The 18404-nt window shown below is 41.3% G+C and overlaps 1 protein-coding gene across 5 annotated transcripts in view; it reads right to left on the bottom strand.

Annotated features, from left to right (window-relative positions):
• Positions 1-18404, bottom strand: part of pcnx1 (pecanex 1) — a 33752-nt gene that overhangs the window by 3768 nt on the left and 11580 nt on the right. For 2 of the 5 annotated variants that reach the window (XR_001961484.2, XM_018681658.2), the window contains exons 7-32: positions 18009-18138; positions 15549-15742; positions 13735-13828; positions 12914-12971; positions 11748-11980; positions 10457-10610; positions 10146-10178; positions 8955-9126; positions 8013-8123; positions 7709-7800; positions 6498-6607; positions 5934-6039; positions 5705-5797; positions 5461-5611; positions 5012-5153; positions 4289-4466; positions 3940-4048; positions 3464-3593; positions 3311-3369; positions 2962-3177; positions 2025-2278; positions 1705-1935; positions 1252-1352; positions 770-920; positions 440-670; positions 66-340 (exon numbers count right to left, since the gene is read on the bottom strand). Coding sequence is in view for 4 of the 5 variants with exons in the window: in XM_018681658.2 (XP_018537174.1) it covers positions 66-340; positions 440-670; positions 770-920; positions 1252-1352; positions 1705-1935; positions 2025-2278; positions 2962-3177; positions 3311-3369; positions 3464-3593; positions 3940-4048; positions 4289-4466; positions 5012-5153; positions 5461-5611; positions 5705-5797; positions 5934-6039; positions 6498-6607; positions 7709-7800; positions 8013-8123; positions 8955-9126; positions 10146-10178; positions 10457-10610; positions 11748-11980; positions 12914-12971; positions 13735-13828; positions 15549-15742; positions 18009-18138 (3808 nt within the window). In the remaining variant the exon portion in view is untranslated. The remainder of the gene's footprint in view (positions 1-65; positions 341-439; positions 671-769; positions 921-1251; positions 1353-1704; positions 1936-2024; positions 2279-2961; positions 3178-3310; positions 3370-3463; positions 3594-3939; positions 4049-4288; positions 4467-5011; positions 5154-5460; positions 5612-5704; positions 5798-5933; positions 6040-6497; positions 6608-7708; positions 7801-8012; positions 8124-8954; positions 9127-10145; positions 10179-10456; positions 10611-11747; positions 11981-12913; positions 12972-13734; positions 13829-15548; positions 15743-18008; positions 18139-18404) is intronic. The other 3 variants (XM_018681659.2, XM_018681661.2, XM_018681662.2) reach the window with 3 other exon arrangements.

Raw genomic sequence — 18404 nt, 5'->3', positions numbered from 1 at the left:
TATACATTGGTTAATGTTTTTGTGAGCACCACACTTTACCTGCTAAACTGTACTGAATTACAAACCTGTGCCAGGTGCTGACGACAAAGTTGCGGATATTTCCGATGCTGATGGGGCCTCCCAGGATGTGTCCGAGCTGGGGGTGTGAGTTGCAGTAGGAGGTGGTCAGTGGAGATACGTAGATTGGGTAACCGATGGGCTGGTCACAGGAGGAATTGATCATGTTACGTAGAGCCTGCTTGGCATTCTGGATGCTCCCACGCTCTGGGTTTCTGTTTCTCAGAAACACCAACTCCTGCTGCTGCCCTGCCCAAAGACCTCGGACACATTCTTTATTCACCTGCAGCACAGGACGCAAGTTCTCATTAAATACTGTGTCTCAGAATGGAAAATCAATGAACCAGACTTTGTCATTTTAAAAATGTGCTGTAGTGCCCACCTTGATGACACGGAAGCTGAGGTATCGTCGATTGAGCATGATGATTTTGTACTCGTTGGTGCCTTCATCGAGGACGTGGCGCAGGGCGAGGAGCGACGGAGCGTTGGACAGCACGGCGCTCCTCCAGGCTGGGTCGCCCTCATGAGCGATGACTAGGTTTTGCTGGTGGGAGGAGATGGCCTCGAAAAGAACCGCAGGCTCATCGTACTCATCCGGGGATGTGAAGTGGTCCTAACAAGGAGCAGACAGATCAAGCTCAACTCTGAGAACAAGGCTAAAAGTGATGTCATGTCACGTGGTGCTGGAGACCTGACACCTGCAGAGTCATACCTGGTGTAATTTGAGAGACATTCGGATTCCAGGCACCACGACTTTCCTGAGCAGTTCCATGTCTGCGAAGATCCACTCATCTCGTACTGAAGAGATGCGGAAATCTCCCTTAAATAATGCATGAAGTCCATAAAGGAAAGACTCCAGATTGCTGTGATGGAAAGAAAAGAGCATATAAGCATATAGGCATTACTAAAAGGTTGCCAAAAGAGCCGGAGCACACAGAAAGGAGAGAGGGAAAGTGTATAAGTATGCATGTACATGTAGCTGGGCAAAGATGACTGGTGAAGTGTTTATCATCACTTATTTGTCTTACATATACACTTTTTCAGTCTTTTGAAAGTCAAAAAACAAAAGGCATGAATATCCCAAGTCAAAGTTCTTTCATATTTGCTTGTTTTTGGCCCACATAAGTGAACTCCCTCTACATACACAAAGTACTATAAAAGGTTAATTTATTATAAGAGAGATTACTAAATAACCTGGACATATGATGAGCCGCTGTTCCCAGAGCTCTCCTTCCCAGCACACACAGGCCGAAGCAGAGCAGCACCAGAGCAGAGTCCTTCTCACTCTCCAGCGGCTACAAACAAGACAGTGACAAGAAAGATTCATGAAACTCAAAACCCATGCATTTTCTGAAAAATTAACATTTTCGTTGCCTTTCTACGCTTAATAACTTATGTCATCTGACAACAAATGACGCAAATACAGCATCCCCTGGGGAAGTAACGAGACGCATCATCCTTTAAGTTTGATTAAAATCAAACTGCTGTGAGGCACTTATGATCTTTAAAGCCAGTGCAAAAATAATCTCATCTATCAAAACTAAACCAGTGGTGTCAGAGACATCATGTGAGGAATCGTAGTCAGACTGTATACAAAGCTGAATGACTGTAGTCAGTTAGACGTGAGGAACAGTAATGCAGGATTACCTTGGCTCTTCGAGAATTGCAGTATTGGATCCAGCCCAGGTAGACCCCACAGAAACTGTCCCTGGAGATGCCTGCGAGCCGATGGTCGTAGTCCTCGTCGATGTTGGGATTGAAGGTGGGATCCAGGTCGACGTAGTTCCTCTCACCACATCCTCTCAGGCCGTCTTTCATGGTCTCATTAGCCAGCCACTCTTCCAGTTTGGGGGAGGCGATCACATAATAGATAATACCCTGAGAGCAGAGAGGGACGATGCATTTTTATCAAGTGTGAATCATATTCATATATATTTAAAAGGTCAGTCCAGTGACATCCCACTAACCTTGACGTAGTAGGTGGTGAGGATACGTCGCAGATCGAACACCTGCAGCATGGAGGCAGCGCTGTTATCGGTGATGCTGTAGCCCTCCAGCACATATTTGGTGACCAGCACCTCCCAGGCCAGCCAGCGCTGCCCGAAGGCAGCATTAAAGGACAGGAGGTGAGGGAGGTGGCCTGGCTCACAGCAGCAGCAGCCTTCATCTTCCTCCACCCCCTCAGTGATGGCCTCCACTTCCCTCTGCTGACAGTAAGTACCTGAAGAGTAGAAATCAACAGGTTCTCTATATAATACCGCTTTTATGGAAACTGTGTACTTTATTAAAACTGGCAAATTAAAGGACTGAACATGTCTCTGAATTCATTAACTTCCATGCTGACAGACTATATAAAGACTTTTTGTTGCTGTGAGAAAACAGTTACATTTATAGTGAAATCTAAAAAACTGCTGACAGACTGCTGACGATGTGTCACGTGGAGCGTCTCCAGTCCTGTAAAAAGTTCACCATGTGTCACAGGTTTGTTGTAGAGCAGCACTGTTGGCTGAACCACACAAAGTAATGCTGATAAAGCACGCACAGGTGTGTTTAACAGGAAGATAAAGCACGACTGGACTGGATACTATGGTGGAATGGAAAAAGCTGGAGAACTGATCAATCATCCTCGTTCATTCCATCTTCTTAATGCAGATCTGGGTCTAATACTCTGCAAATAATTCTTGGGATTTGGTTTAACCTGCTTGGGAAAACAGTTGGAGGAGTTTTATTGAAACTGGACAAATAAGATGATGATAAGACCCCCCGCAATAACACCAGCTCCATTTCCTAAATGTATTTACCTACGTAACTTTGACTGCCACACAATTCATTTATTAGTAATCTAGGCAGCTCTGATGGGAATGAATCTTAACCAAACTTCAGACAGGTTTGGTGCCTTCTCACCTCTGAACTCCAGCCCTCGCAGCTGAAAGGTGACGAGGCCGTTGCCGATCTCTATAAGGTGCACCAGAGCGTTCAGGTAGTCAGAGGCCAGGATAAAACAATCCCCGGTGCTGAAGTTTCCCCAGCGACCCAGGAGGAGGTCTCCACACAGGCTGTGCTGCAGGGAGCGGGTAAGGTGCTCATAGAAGATGGAGTTCAAGTTGTTGTCGTCGGATCCTGAAGAGGGAAAGAAAAATGACCAAAAAGGCAGCATTAGTGTTTGTTTAACCACTGACACCATGTTAAAGCTTTCACCTGTGGCCAAAACAAACTTTAAAAGGGAAAATAAACTTGAATATCACGTCCTTACCTGGATTTCTGTCCAGCTGAGAGGCCAGCCGGGTGTTAGAGTGATCTACTCTTTTGGTGCTGCAATAAAAAAAAATTAAAATTTCAGAAGCTTATTCACAGAAACAGTATTAGATTTGAACATGGAATAATATAAAAAAAAAAAATCTCCTACTTGTAGTCTCTCTCCCAGAACTTGACTGGGCGGACATAGGAAGTGATGAAGATGGCACTGCCCAGGAAGGGGTTGAGGGGAGTGGAGAAGATTGCTGACACTACAGCCTGGACAAACAGCATGGCAGAGTCTGGAGGAGCGCAGGTCAAGGAAAAATATGCAAGCTCTGATTTATGTATTGTAGAATCTGCGATCTATGTATTTAAGAGGGCCCTGATAAAATATTACACATTAAGATACTATTTCCAACACATTTCAGTATAATTTAATCTAATCAAAAACACCTATGACATAAACTACCTCAGAGTTGAATCAACACCTGAAAAATCTGAGACAATGTCAACACAAAAACCTGTCATTATCAGCTTCACAAAGGTAGGATTTACAACAGTGCTGTAGTGGTGCAGGTGTACCTATGAAACTGGTGACTCACTGTACAGTATATAATGTGATAAAAGACAGCAGTGAAAGGATACGAGGCACGGCAAAGGGCTGAGCAAAGGCGTGGAAAGCTGAGCCCCATGTGATCTGCCAGGGGGCGATGTAGGTGTAGACAAAGTGCAGCTTGTAGAACAACTCCCACAACTGTAAAAAACAGAGAAACAGTACATCAAAAAGGAGATGCAGTAACTTTAGTACAGATAGCAGCACAGATAAAGCATAATAAAACACTGGTATAACTTGCCCTGAAAACTACAAAAATAACTGGGCAGTATGGATTATTTATATTAAATTATAATGACAACATTTTAGATAACTTTAAATATATGCATAATGTCAGACTCAGAACAGTACAAGCTGTTCAGCTCATTATATTCCTCTCACCTTGCTGAAAACAATGGACATGAGGAAAAGGTCGAGCAGCAGTGTCTCAGACAGATGACGGTAGTCGAAGGTGAAGAAGAGAACGGTGAACAGGATGCTCACATACTGGTAGGTGGGACTGCTGTAAGAGGAACGAAGCAGCTTCAGGCCGGCCACTGTGATCATCAGAGCTCCGACTCTGGAGGACATTTTAAACAGGAAAAACTCCATTCAAGACCAATATCCAGGCCTGATGAGTGTGCATAATAGTTTACAGTTATCATGATGAAATTATTTAAGAATAAAAATATAAAGATATTCAGAGCTATTTACATGGTAGTTGTAAGATACGTTTATTATTATTTTCTTGCAGAGAATTAGATGAGGAGATCAATACCACTGTTTGATATCCTCAGACAGAGGCTAAGCTAACTAGCTGCTGGTTTTAGCTTCCTATTACATGTACAGATATGAGCATGGTATCAGTCTTTTAGGAGAAGGCGGTTATGTGTATTTCAGAAAATATCAAATTATTCCTTTAAATGTTTAAAGGGGTTTGATTTCATATTCATAAAAAATTATTTAATCAATCTGCTTTATAGTTTTTGGGTTATCAGACTATTAAATATGTATGCTAGCAAAGAATGCTAGCAAGAGAATGATCAGCCTCGTCAGATCAGAAAATACAAAAGAAATATTAGGAATGAGATAAAGAAGATGTTGGCAAACAGTAAAAATCCTCACTCAGTGTCGAGCCTCTTTGGGCTGGCGAGCTCTCTGGCGCTGCCACTCAGCTCGTTAAGGATGACGAGAGGATAGAGAACATTCTTTTCCACAAACAGCAGCCACACGTGAAGCTTCTCAAACCACATGACATGAGCCGCATCTGACAAGACAGACAGGAAGAGTTATGAGAAATGGAATTTTAAGACAGAGAGAAAAACATTGTTAACATTTTCAACCTGCATTTGCTTTGTTCATATTGATGACTCAAACAACAGCAGAGGAATGTTCCAATTTCCCTTTTCAAGTCTAAACACACAATTATACATTATACATGTGTTTCCTAATGCATCAGAGCCGCTGTAGCTGAACACACACACATCCAAAACAAACAGCTTTGTTTGTTTAGGTGTGATTTAGAGACAAAGTATTGATGTTGAGAGCCACGTTTCTGTCTCTGATGTACTTACCCCTGACTTCAAACTGATAGTACTCCTTTGTTTTGAGCAGAGGGTGAGAGAAGCAGTACCATGGCAGCTGCTTGCGGACTTGAGGCAGCAGGTAGTGGGTGAGCAAACCCACCGTCCCCAGCAGAGCGTACAGGACATAACTAAGGAAAGGCTGAGGGTCACAGACAGTGGAAATGAACAGTGAGTGAGTGTCTCTTATCATTGAAGACTCAGCCTTTCAAAGACAAGAAAATCTTTCCTATACCTGCAGTGCAATGAACACTGTGCTGACATGGATGGCAAAGTAAAGGACAGCAATGACCACACAGACGATCAGGTCAGACTGCAGACGCTCATTCTAAGAAAAGGAAACAGTGATATCAGATCAGCTTTAACAGCGGTAATTGTGTATTTGATTATCTTAAATGACCATTCCTGTTCTAGTAATTATCCTGTCCTGGCTTTAATTAGATAAAGGATGAGGGTCAACTCACCACAGAGGCCCTGAGCTTCTCAGGTAGAGGATCTTGTACTTCTGACAAAGGGTCCTCTGGGTTTTTGTCCTTTAAATTGGGCAAAATCTTGGACTGTATCAGCGAGCTGTAAAGCAAGAAGGAAAATTATTAGCTGGTTCAAATACCATGAATCTCCTGTGGGTGATTTATCTCAGAGGGAATGTATAATCACTCACTGTTAACACTACAACCATTGTGTGCAGCAGTTTAAAGCTATTTGAACTGAGCATTTTTGAAATGCTGAGAAAATCCCTGTCTGAGATAATCCACAGCGTATGTACATGTAGTAAAGTCACAGATTATTCTTTAACATGGATTTCTCTCTAGCAGACATGGGTCAAGCAGTTAATGGAAAATACTTTTGGTGACCTGTTTTTGCCAACTTAAGTGCCAGATGGGTGGGTTCAACACATATGACTATCAGTGCCAGACTTTTTATATGTGCTAAGGCAAGTATGTGAAACTCACTTTAATATTTATTTCTCTGTGAGCCGCACTACAAAGACTGTGACTGAGGCCTGTTGTTCAAGGCTGTTAACTTACATGAGGACAGAAGGGTCGCTGCTTTGCCGGCTCAGGTGGTAAGACACTGCCACCAAGAGGCCACAGAAGACAGAAAATAACACAGGGATGTGATGAGGCTCCCAGGTCTCCTGAAACAGAGAATGACATAGTTTTGATAGATTTATCTATTTTCAACTTTTCCAGCAACTTTAATAAATGTAGTTATTTATCATGCTGATGGAAGATGTGTTATGATAGATGGTTACTTTCCAGAGCATCACTGTGCATATTCACACTCTAAAAAGAAGAAACAGACTTCAAATGGATGATGCAAGATACAGAAATGTCCACAAGACCTGCCTACTATGACTTAGTGTCTCTCAAACTTCCCAAAAGTAGAAGATCACTTTTGGAGAGGACACACTGTGTTAAGAAGTGTCATATTTTATTTTCATGTTTTTTTATTAGCAACGATAGTGATTGGGTGAAATATCTTCAGTATTACTGGTTGGTTTGGCACAAAAGTGTGTGCAGACATTCATGGTTCCCAGATGATCTACACTCATGACTTTGGTGACGCTCAGCTGTTGTTTGCGTTTAGTGCTTATGAGCTAACATTAGCATGCTAACATAAACTAAGATTTGAACATGGTAAACATTATACCTACAAAATATGAGCATGTTAGCATTGTCACTATAAGCATGTTAGCATGCTGATGTTAGCATTTGGCTTAAAACAGTGGTTTCTAAATATTTATGTATAACAGAATGAATAGCTGAGGTTTTGTTTACATCCACAGCACTAAAATTTACATTAAAGCAGATAGTGAGGGCCAGCAGACACTGCAGCTTTTAGATGATAAATAGTTATGCAATATGCTGGTAATAAACTGTTGATATCATTCAAAAGAAAAGCAAACAAAGTGAATTAAAAGAGAAAGAGCAAAGCTTATTCTCTGCCAAGAAAATTTCTTGGCAACAGGTTTCCTCTTCATCATTAAAGCAGTGATACTGAGGCACATTTGCTGCATTTCACTGTCTTCAAACATCTTAATTTTTAATGCTGCTATGATGCTGAGGTCATCTCATTTCAAACTAAAGTGGTGGTTAAAATACAGTGCTGTTTACTAGATGAAGACGACATAGTTCTAAAATACGATTAGAGTGCGCTTGTGTCGCCAGAGTACTTTTTGATTACAGTTAGATGATATCTAGATTAGATTTAGATGCTCAGTTGGCTTTGCTCTCACCTTCAGAGCTCCGTAGCAGAAGCCATAAAGCAGAGCGACGGTGACGATGCTGCGCAGGGTGCTGTACAGCGCTGACAGAAGGCTTGTGGAGGCTGCAGAGAGCACAGAGAGGATGTCAGCAATGAGACCACTCAACCTGACAGGCACCAGGCCAGGCAGAATGCAAATCAGCAGTTTGGCCTCTCATGAAGCCTTACATATCATAATGTATAAGGCATAACAAGGTCCATGACTGTCTGTTGTCTCATTCTGTGGAGGTCAAAGTCACCCCTGCAGAGAAGCTGTGCATCTACAAGTCACTCACCATTGCCCCCGAACACATGGATGTCCAGCTGCTCGAAGAGGTACATGACAAATGTGTTGACTTGTGGCAGAAGCCCCACGAAGAAGATGATGGGAAAACACAGAGTAAAGACTGCGAGAGAGAGACACAGGGAGACAGGGTGACAAAATCAAACACTGGTCAGTTTATAAATTCTTTAATTAAAACTAAACATAAGGTTGCAGATGTTACAGATGGCTTGGTGTTTATTGTTTTGCATCTTTGCATGTGAGCTACAGATATTGGTTCTTATTTGTGCACAATGGCATGTGTCCAGGGGCAACTGCAGCAATTATTGTTGATTGTTGTTTGATGATAGGTGGTGTTAATATTCTCTAAACAAATAAACATTGCTTTCAGTGGAGAAATTGGGGCTCATACAGTTTCCAACCATTTTGATGGATGCGCTAATGATTTTGGAACCAGAATTCAATTTGTCTCTTGTGTTGAGCAAGCCATTAAAATGAAGGAGTGAATTTCTCTTGAATCTCTTTTTGCATGTTTTCAGAGCACATTCCTCCCTTTTATTGAAGGTCAAATATCAAGGAGTTATCTAGGAGTTATGGAATCTTACTGCTGTTTATTTTGTCAGAAGTACAAAAGTATAGTTATATTTTTATCAACTTTAAAAAAATAGATCATTTTTTCATTCTCAAGATATTTAGGAGATTGTGCATTTGCTGTCAGGGCCCACAAACCATGCAGCAGTCTTCCTGCTGACAAGGTTCAGTGTAGAATTTATTGTCATTCTCTGCATATGTAATAGTATAAATGGGAACAAAGCAGTTTTCCTCCAGTACTAAATAATAGGAACAAATAAAAGTGCTTTCCAAATATACACCAAAATGTCACAATCAATAATATCATTGCACATTAATGATGTGGGGGCATACGGCTGCCTACAACACTTGGCTGCTGCCTTACCTATGACAAGGTCCCTGGCAGAGGCGAGTACCAGGGAGCTGGTGAGAGCGACTCCGTACAGGGTGAAGCGGGATGAAGTGATCCTCAGGCTGCCGTAGTGGAGCAGCCAAATGAGGCCACAGCACAGGCAGAAGTAGACAGGCCGGCTGTACGCTATGATACGATTATGGCCCTGCAGGGACAAGGGTATGATGATATAAATGGTTCATTATAGAAGCCGGGTTTTCTCATTGTGGTCCACTGCAGCACAGCATTCAGAACACATACCCTGCATACTAAAATATGGAAAAAGGGGGAGTACGACAAACAGCATGTCTTCAAGCATATTGTACTTTTCCTCCTCGAAGTTTTGGAGTCCATTCCCACCGAGCCCTACCAAACTAAAAATGTGTACCCTGACTATTGATAAAACCACACAACAATCATCATTCTAATATGACGTTATGCCTAAAAAATGAATTAATTTAGTAGTATCAGTGCTATATGAGCCCCGGGCACAGTGACACAGGTATAAACAGAAATAGCATCAAGTGTAAGGTTTCACAAGAGAGGGAGAATGTACGTCTGCTGTGAGCAGGTTTCAGCCCAAGAGGCTATGAGCTGCCCTGCTTTTTCACCGACTGGAGCACTGACAGTTTACGCGCCAACAATCAGATTAAATAGACCAGGTTTTCTCAAAATGTGTCAACAATGTCATAAAAGAGGAAGTGGGGAGAAGTCCTTGAGGTGAGACGAGGTGAAGGAAAAAGGGGATGACACAAGGGGGAAGAGGTGGAAGGACAGGGAAAGGAAGGGAGAAACAGACGAGTGAGAGAGCGAGCTGTGGTCTAAACTCTGGCCAGCTATTTAAAGCTTGTGCCTGCAGCTGAGTAAGAGCTGCATTAATAAAAGACGCCGTTTCAGAGCAGGCTACTGACGCAAGGGAGGGAGGAACACACAGACTCGCAGGGGAAAAGAAACATCATTTTCAAGACCCACAACAGAGAAAGAAAAAGCACTGAATAATAACTACAGGTCATATTAGAGATGAAAGGAAATTGATTCTCTATTTGTCTGTCCTCAGTCTAATGTTTATGTGTGAAGGCCATTTCATTTTCATATTTTTCAGAATGTAAGCATCAATTTTAAGCCTCAGATTCCCTAAAATGTGGCACCAAAAGTGTCAGAATGAAAAATGCAGTTATTACTTACATGTCGAGGGGAAGAGGAGTCAGGTTGGACACTCTGTCAACAAAGAAAGAATTCATTAATGTAATCTTCTTGCTATAGAGCTAACAAAACTGTATTCCTACTTAATTGTAAACAGTTCAGATGAAGTAAAGCATTAAATCATTTCTCAGCATCAAGAATTCCCTTAAAGGCACACCAAACTTTGAAAAACTGCTATCATGTGTTTCAGCACGGCAGTAAAAAATGCAACTGCTTCTGTTCAACAATGGCTCTCTGTTTCACTTCTTGAGGTCACATCTAACAAAGTAGGTGCTGTTAACACAAGTATTCACCTTTAGTAAGGAATACTGGCAACTGGCAATGACGAGGCAGAACTGAAAGACCCAGATGTCGGTGAAGAAGCCGTGGACCAGCAGCACTGAACCCAGAAAGGCCACCAGGACAGCCAGCACCACCGCCAGCACGTTCTCCAAAACCTCACGGTTCCTGTAACGACAGCAGAGAAGAGTTACCTCCTGAAAATAAGACTCAAATTTGCCTCACACTTACTATCAGGTTAGGTTAGAAAAACATCATCCAATAACAACAAAGTAAACAAAATGAAATGCAGAAATACATACAGCATATTAGCAATCATTACAAAAGAGTCCAATTTTGTTTTCAAAATGCTCAGTCATTCTTGGATTTTAGCAGAGAGCATGGAGTGATTGGTCAGTATGTTTAAGCACAAGAGGTCTGAGATATAAACTGGCACCAACTCATGCAGTCCTTTAAAATAAAAAGAATCTTAAAATCAATTCTATGTTTCTCTTGTTGATGTGGTTTTTCTTCTTGGTGCCAGTGAGGACCCTTGCAGCTGCATTTTGAATGAGCTGCAGGCGAGACAAGGCTAACTGAGTGACTGACTCCCACATAAAGAGAATTACTATAATCAAGTCTGGAAGAGACAAAAATCAAGGCCTGCGGATTCCTTAACCAGAGGAATGATTTAATTTGCAATAGACCTAAAAACAGGTTCATCTGTTTGTCAAATGCTGAGTCAGAAGGAAAGATGACAACAACATTCCTCCTATTGATATTTACTATCAACATTAGAGGACAGTAACGGTTAATGTGCTGCCAGAATCTGTGGAGCCAAACAGCTGCATATTAAGCGTCTTGCGTAGCTGCATGCATTGTAGCTACATGTAGTGTAACACAGAAGGGATGTGATATTTTCTAAAAATATAACTAATTTAAAATAGAATTAAATGGGGTCTAGGATAGAACCTTGTGGTACGCCACAGGAGATAGGTGCTGTTGTTTTAGGCAAGAGGGAAACTGCTTCATAGAATAAATGATTGTTATATTATCCTCACAATCCAAACAAGACTAGATAACTTGCTGATTGTGTGCAGGTCAAAGTTACTTTGCTAATGTGATATCTCCCAGTTTTTGTCAGAAATTGTAAATGTTGACACAGATATCAAACATGGGAGTAAATATACTTAGGTAACTGTAGCAACTAACTTTCCAATAACAAGTTAGACTCTTACAGGGATGAGAGGTCACCCATATTTCTACTTTTTTCTAGTATTTTTTTTTTTTAATAATAGAAGGGCAACAAAGTTTGTCCAGTGTTACCTGTCAAACAGCGCCAGCAGTGTGAGGCGGTCAAAGTGCAGGCCGACCCACAGGTAGGGGAGAAGCCACAAGCGGTAATACTGCCTGGCTTTGCTAGCAGCAGCGGTGGCTACAAGGTCCTCTTGGGGCAGCGGTGCATCCTGGAGCTCTGGGCTCAGATCTCCGTCCTGCTGCTCCAGCAGCTCTGGGTCCATTGTCAGCAGACGGTTCAGACGGATCTGAGGGAGGGAGATCTGTCTCATGGTCAGTCAACTTATAATGACACAAATGATAGAAGTCAAAGAATGTATGTAAATATCAAATCAAAGGAATAAAAAGAGAGTAACACAACAGACAATACAGTTAGAGTTACTACAAGCAAAAACTATGCATAGAGTTTTCTTTAAATAAGATTTGATTTTGGCTGTTACACAGAATAAAGACTGGACCACTGCCACCTCACCCACTCTCATACATCTGGATTCTCATTGCAAAAATGGTTTAAAAGCCAGAATCAGATGATCAAAGACATCTTTCTTGCTAGTATAAAACCATTATATCAGATAAGTAAGTAGGTGCCAGGCCATTAAGAAAATCCAATAAATAATTCTTGAAATTAGTTCAGGAGCGAACTGGAAGCCAGTCGAATGATTTTAAAATTGGTGTAATATGATTTGTTTTTGGTCTGAGGTCACAAGACTGGGAGAGGAAAAGGAGAATGGCAACAACAGCCGACATAAGGAGAAAACTGTTCAAACTGATGAACATGAAAGCCAAAAATAATATGCAGAAATATGCAAAGCAGACATGCTGATTTAAAAAGACAATGTCTTCTTTGTCTCTGTATGTCCCCTGTTTCTGTCTGTCAGTCTCCTGTCTTTCTCTGCAAGTCTAGCTCTTTTCATTACACACACACACACACACACACACACACACACACACACACACACACACACACACACACACGAGTTTGCACAGCAATCTTCGTTAGGATATTGCATTGACTTCCATTTATTATGGACAGCAAAACCCACATCCTAACTAACCCTAACCTTAACCAGGACCTCAGAAATGACATCTTGCCTCATTAGGACTGGGCTTTGCTTTTTTACTGGTACCAAGAAGGTCATTCACACACACTCTCGTGCACAGACACAGTAACAGTGGCTCACTGGTTGGGTACTCACCAGGTCATGAGGGTAGAAGCGAACTGAGGTAGAACTGGAGAGGTGGGAGTCAGTGTCCCTGCAGGGCATTAGACCAAATGAGTACACGGATGAGAGAAAAGCATCTGCTGCACTTACTGTATTAAATCATGATTCATTTCCCGGTGACCTAAAACTAAATAGCCACCAGGCTATTTTCTTTCTTTTGTACTGTACACTTAGGTTATTTTTTTTTTTTAAATTAGAGTTCTGTAAAAAAAGCTATGTCTCTCAGACATGTCCCACATCAATGGAGCCAGTAAGGAACTGACTGCACAAGGACGAGGAGATGATGGAATACCAAAAGATCAAGTACCTAACTGGAAATAAGATAATCAAAGAAAATAAAGAAATTTGATTTAATCAATTTAAGTCAAGTAAAGTAGGTTTGGTCATAGAATACATTTAAAAACAATAAAGGTATTATGGTTGCCAAATCTTTAAATAATTTTAATCTGTCAATTTAAGGTGGAAGAAATTAAAGTTATGTATCAAAAGATGAGTGTCTCAGTTTTATTCTCACTGAACTGTAGGAAGTTTTTGGCATCTAGGATTTTATGTTCAGCACAGAGTTAAAGCAGCATTGATCACCAAATTTTAGTGTTAAGTAAAGCTGTATAACAATGAGAGAATGTCAGAAAACAAAATTACACGTATCAGTGACTAAATGATAAATGGTATTGAACTTATACATTATTACATTTTGCAGAAAGTTATCAGAGAAAACACAACAAGCTCATAACAGCAGCAATCATCTGAAATCCCACTAAACAAGCCGGATGAATTATCAGTGTCATACTAACCATACGTTATTGGAGGCTCGTCTTGTTGCAGGTTCAAAATTGACCAGGGACATGTCACATCCGCCGGCCTCGTACAAGGAGGGAGTGAGCTTTCCTGGATTAAACATGATGAGAGAGAGAGAAGCACAGTCAGTCCACTGTAATCACAAGCAAAGCGTGACTCTGTCTGTGGGAATAATTTCATTAAACAACATGTTTACACGCAGGGAGTTGGATGGCTTTGGCAATATTACTGTGTTCACCTGAACTAATGGGATTACTGAGTGAATGTGCCGTCTCCCAAAGAGGCTGTAAGAAAGTAAGTCATTTCCTGCTTGTCTTGAAAAGCTGTCAAGTTGTTCCCATAGTATTTCTGTTGATTCTGTGGAGATTTATTCCACTTTATTCTGTGATGAGATATGAAAGTGGGGTATAAATGTAAACCCTTGACAGAAAGGCTTTTTTCCAATGGTCTCCACAAATCCTACAAATGGTATCTCACAGATTACATGAATAATTGAAGTGACATAACTTTAAAAGCTGTGCTTAGCTGAATGGAACTTCTCTTATGTCATTTTTTTATTTCCAAACAAATAAGCAAGTCAAACACATCATGTTTACCACTGAATGAAGTCCAAAGTCTTTGTGAGTGTGAGAGTATGTGTTTTCAAAAGTAAGTTTATCAAAAAATGTTGGGAAAAGTCAGAAAGATATGACTGAGATAGAGAGGCTTGTGTTGTTGGATACATAAATAAACCAAGAGAAAATACATTGCACAGCCAAATATGACCCAAAAATACTGTCCAGTCTGAAGAGCCTAATATGACAAGAGGAAATGGACAGAAAAGTATCCAAGGTGCTTTTCTGCCTCAAGATATTATTTTTGGCACATTTTTCTCTTGTTTGTCAGTTGAAGAAATGATAATGTAAATTCCCCAATTTTTGTTGCTAGGGAGGTTTGAGCAACAAAAAAGTTTACTTTCAGGAATTTGTTAGAGCACTTGTATTATAATTTAAGGATACGGCCTATTGCACAATGCATTTCCTATGAGGAAATCTTCTGAGAACTAAAAAGGAAAATATTTCTTAGGATGTTTTACACAATTGAGGACAATCAGCAGAGCACGAAAATTTGGACTCAAAGAAGTTAAGTCATATGCAGATAGACAAGAATTATTAACACTCTGAGATTACAAGCACAGAAACACACACTCAGACCATCAAGTGTCAAGAATCCGCTCCAGGTCAAATTATAAGTAGGAGTAATAATCCATTTACCGCTGGTTCAGAGCAAGGGCATCACACAGCTCTTACAAAACCTGCATTTTTTTCCACAATCGTGTTCATTGACGTCCTGGAGATATCAGCAAAACATGCTTATGTATGTGCATCAACAGCAATCAGTGACACTCTGGTGTCAGCACCGGGGGTAGGATTGCAGTGACCAAAGGCTAACATCCACATTCGAGTGAGGTCAAGTATCGGCTACAGACACAATATCACAGACAGAGATAAATGGAGCATGGATAATTGTGCTCGGCTTCGACTGATTGCGACGGTCCACCGACCGTGGATAATAGTGCTCTGCTGTGACTGACTGCAACACTCATATCTGTGACCAGCTCTCTCCAAGCAACTCCACACCATCAAAGACAATGAAGCAACTTTCTAACCAAAGCATACAAAACCAGAACAGCACAACCAAGAGAAGAGTCGTATGATAACACATTCAAATCTGCCATATGGATCCACCTGCCCACAAACTGCCTGTGTAGCGCTCTTCAATGACAACTTCCTTTATCGTAACATCTCAGCTCTCTTTGTGCGCTCCCTACCAAAGTCGTCCTGCAAGCTGGTAGCGCCAATGGTCGAGGCCTTGTCCTGAGAACCTTCCAGGTGTGTGCTTCCATTCCTGGCCAGCAGGGAGGCGCTTGCGCTCAGCATGGTCACCTGGGACGGAGTTCTGGATGGCTGACTTTTCACCTGGGAAGTAGAAGGCTGGGAGGCCTGGCTGAGTGCCTCCTGAAGACTGTTGGAGGAGAAGGGAGAAGGGGAGGAAATGAGAAGAGGTGGAGGCCAAAGAGGGGAGTGGGTGGTGGGCACTGTTGATATACAACATCATCACAGGTAGAGGGAGATGAGACAGGTAATTTCACAACAGAGGGATTTCAGGTAGTGTGATGCACATGCTGGTTGCCATGGTGGAGGTCTAAAACAGCTGTGAAGTGACGCTGACTTTACTGTGTTTCAATTTTAACTCTAAGATTCTTTTAATTCTTTAAACTTTAAATAAATTAATGGCCAATTTCTGTGTGACCTTTGACAATAAATTTATAATCTTTCACTTCATTTGTATCATGTCATTTGTTTTTAATCATCACCATGTTGCTTTAACAGCTGCTAATCTTAGTGACCTGTGGTAGAGGCTAGAGACTACAGACGTGATATTTTTCTGAGAAAGAGAGACAAAAATTTCCATACGCATCACAACAATCTTTATCACGTTTGTTTCTTTCTCACGTTCCACATGAAATAATTTTTAGTACATAGCAGATAGACCTCCACGATGGCACCAAACATGGCTGAGATTTGTAACACTGAGTATAAAGCCTGTACGTGAAATGTTTAGGAATCCTTTCCTAGTGCCTCTAAAAGCCATAGAGCAAATATAAAGTGGTGAAAGCTCTTCCTATTTCTGATTAGAACGTGTTCAAAGGAAAATCTGCCCAGATTGTATATCCCCTCAAATTTTAGAATGGTGCTAATCCTGAATGATGAATGATGATAAATTCCATCACTACTGGGTCAGTGAATTCAGAGGATATATACAGATCCCTTCCTCTTATTGTATGAAGTTTATTTTAAGTAGTCGTAACACTGAAATGCTACGTGACAAAGCATAAGGTGTCCAGTGCACCACTAAGAAGGTCAAAAAAGTATGGGGAATGAGGGGACAGGGGAGGGTGGGGGAGATCGGTGGAAGAGGGAACGATTTAGCAAGTTTATTGACCCCTGGCAGGCTGCACACTTGTTTTCCTCACTAAACATTTTTCAAGGCTCAGCATTTAGAAATGTGACCTTGTGAGATACACGCAGGATAACGTAGAGCCTTGGCTGGAGGTAAAGAGCTATTGGCAGTTGTACAAGAGAACTGGAAGAGTTACACAGTTCTGAGAAGAATGAGATATACATCCACAGCATAAGACCAGTGGAACATAAACACTGAGCTTTAGGTTGTTTTTTTTTTTTTTACACGCAGTAATACAGTGGGTTTTAGAGATATAGCTCAGAGGAGTTTCATGCCATCTATCCTAAATTCACAGGAAGGGACAGACACAAGCTGTTGCCTGTGACCTTCCAGTTATGTCACGGTCTCTCTAATCAGGCTACAACCTCAGGAGTGACAGTTCATTTGAAGGATTCTGCAGTGCAGTAGTCAATCATGTCAGGTCACTGTCATCTCAGACAGCAAAGATTAAAACACAACTCTGTCCAAGGAGGACTTTGGTTTTCAATGTCAGATCCAACATAAAGTTAGTAAAAAGACTGAAGAGGGTGCTGGTGACACGACTAATTTTACACTACACTAGACTGGTGTGGTGAGACTTATTATTATAAATAATAATAATAATAATTATAAAAATGACCATTATTAAAACAGACTACATCATTATACATTTGTAAAAAAATATGTTTAAAGAAAAACACTAGTGAAAATCTAAAAGAACTTGTAAAATTGTTGTAAAAATTTAGGCTCCTAAAATCTACTGAAGAGCAGCTAGGGACTCTAACAGTTAAAACAACAAAAATAGTTCAGACTTAAACCTTTGATTTTTAAAATGATCAATATCATCTTCATCTCTCTCCTTAGAAAGGTCACTCAAAAGGGCAAAGCAATGTGATACAGCAGGACGTCTGTATTATTGAACGAATCATGCACAGTTCTGAGAGGAGACGATGTGCCAGCCAAGTAGATTAGTCAGACCTTGTGGCCTTGTGCTTTTGAGTTTGTAAGGACTCCATTCTTTGATCCATGCCCAAAATGTGGAATTTAAAAGATTAGATGGAATGATAACAGGATGAAAAGAGTGAGGTCTTGAGAAAAGGAGGACCAGAGACATCACATGCAGAGTAGAGACACCCATCCAGTGATAGATGATGTCTTGCTTGATGTCATGCACAGAAGAAGACACAAATTGATGATGTTGTGGGGCAGGAAAGAGCGCCGCCTGGTAACATGCTCATACCAGGCAACACAACGACAGAAATGACTCCCTGCTCCATGCACGCCGTACCTGAGAGGAGATCCAATGAGAGAGGTGGGTGGGGTGGGGTTACTCCCTGCGTTGTGTCGCCGCCGCACTGCCTGCCGACGAAACGTGCTACGCTCACGCCGAAATATGACCGTCTCCTCGCTTCCTGGGGCTGTCATGGTGAGAGACATCATTGGCCAGTCAGACTGGATGTTTCCTATTTTTGAGAGCTTCATGTGGACACTAGTGGGACGTGATATTTCCATATGTTATGTTGGGGTTCAGCCACATTTCAAAAAACAAAGCAACAACAATTACAGGTTACTAGTGCTTGAACTGCTGAAGAGTGTCACTCTAAAATGAGGCCAACCATTTAAAAATAAGACGTCCACTGCAACATGACTGACAGATCAACACCACTGATGGCCCAGTGGAGAC

Source organism: Lates calcarifer, linkage group LG19 (assembly GCF_001640805.2).
Source record: "Lates calcarifer isolate ASB-BC8 linkage group LG19, TLL_Latcal_v3, whole genome shotgun sequence".
Lineage (NCBI taxonomy): Eukaryota > Metazoa > Chordata > Actinopteri > Centropomidae > Lates > Lates calcarifer.
The sequence above is the reverse complement of the archived record's forward strand: the minus strand, read 5'-3'. Positions and strand labels throughout refer to the sequence as shown.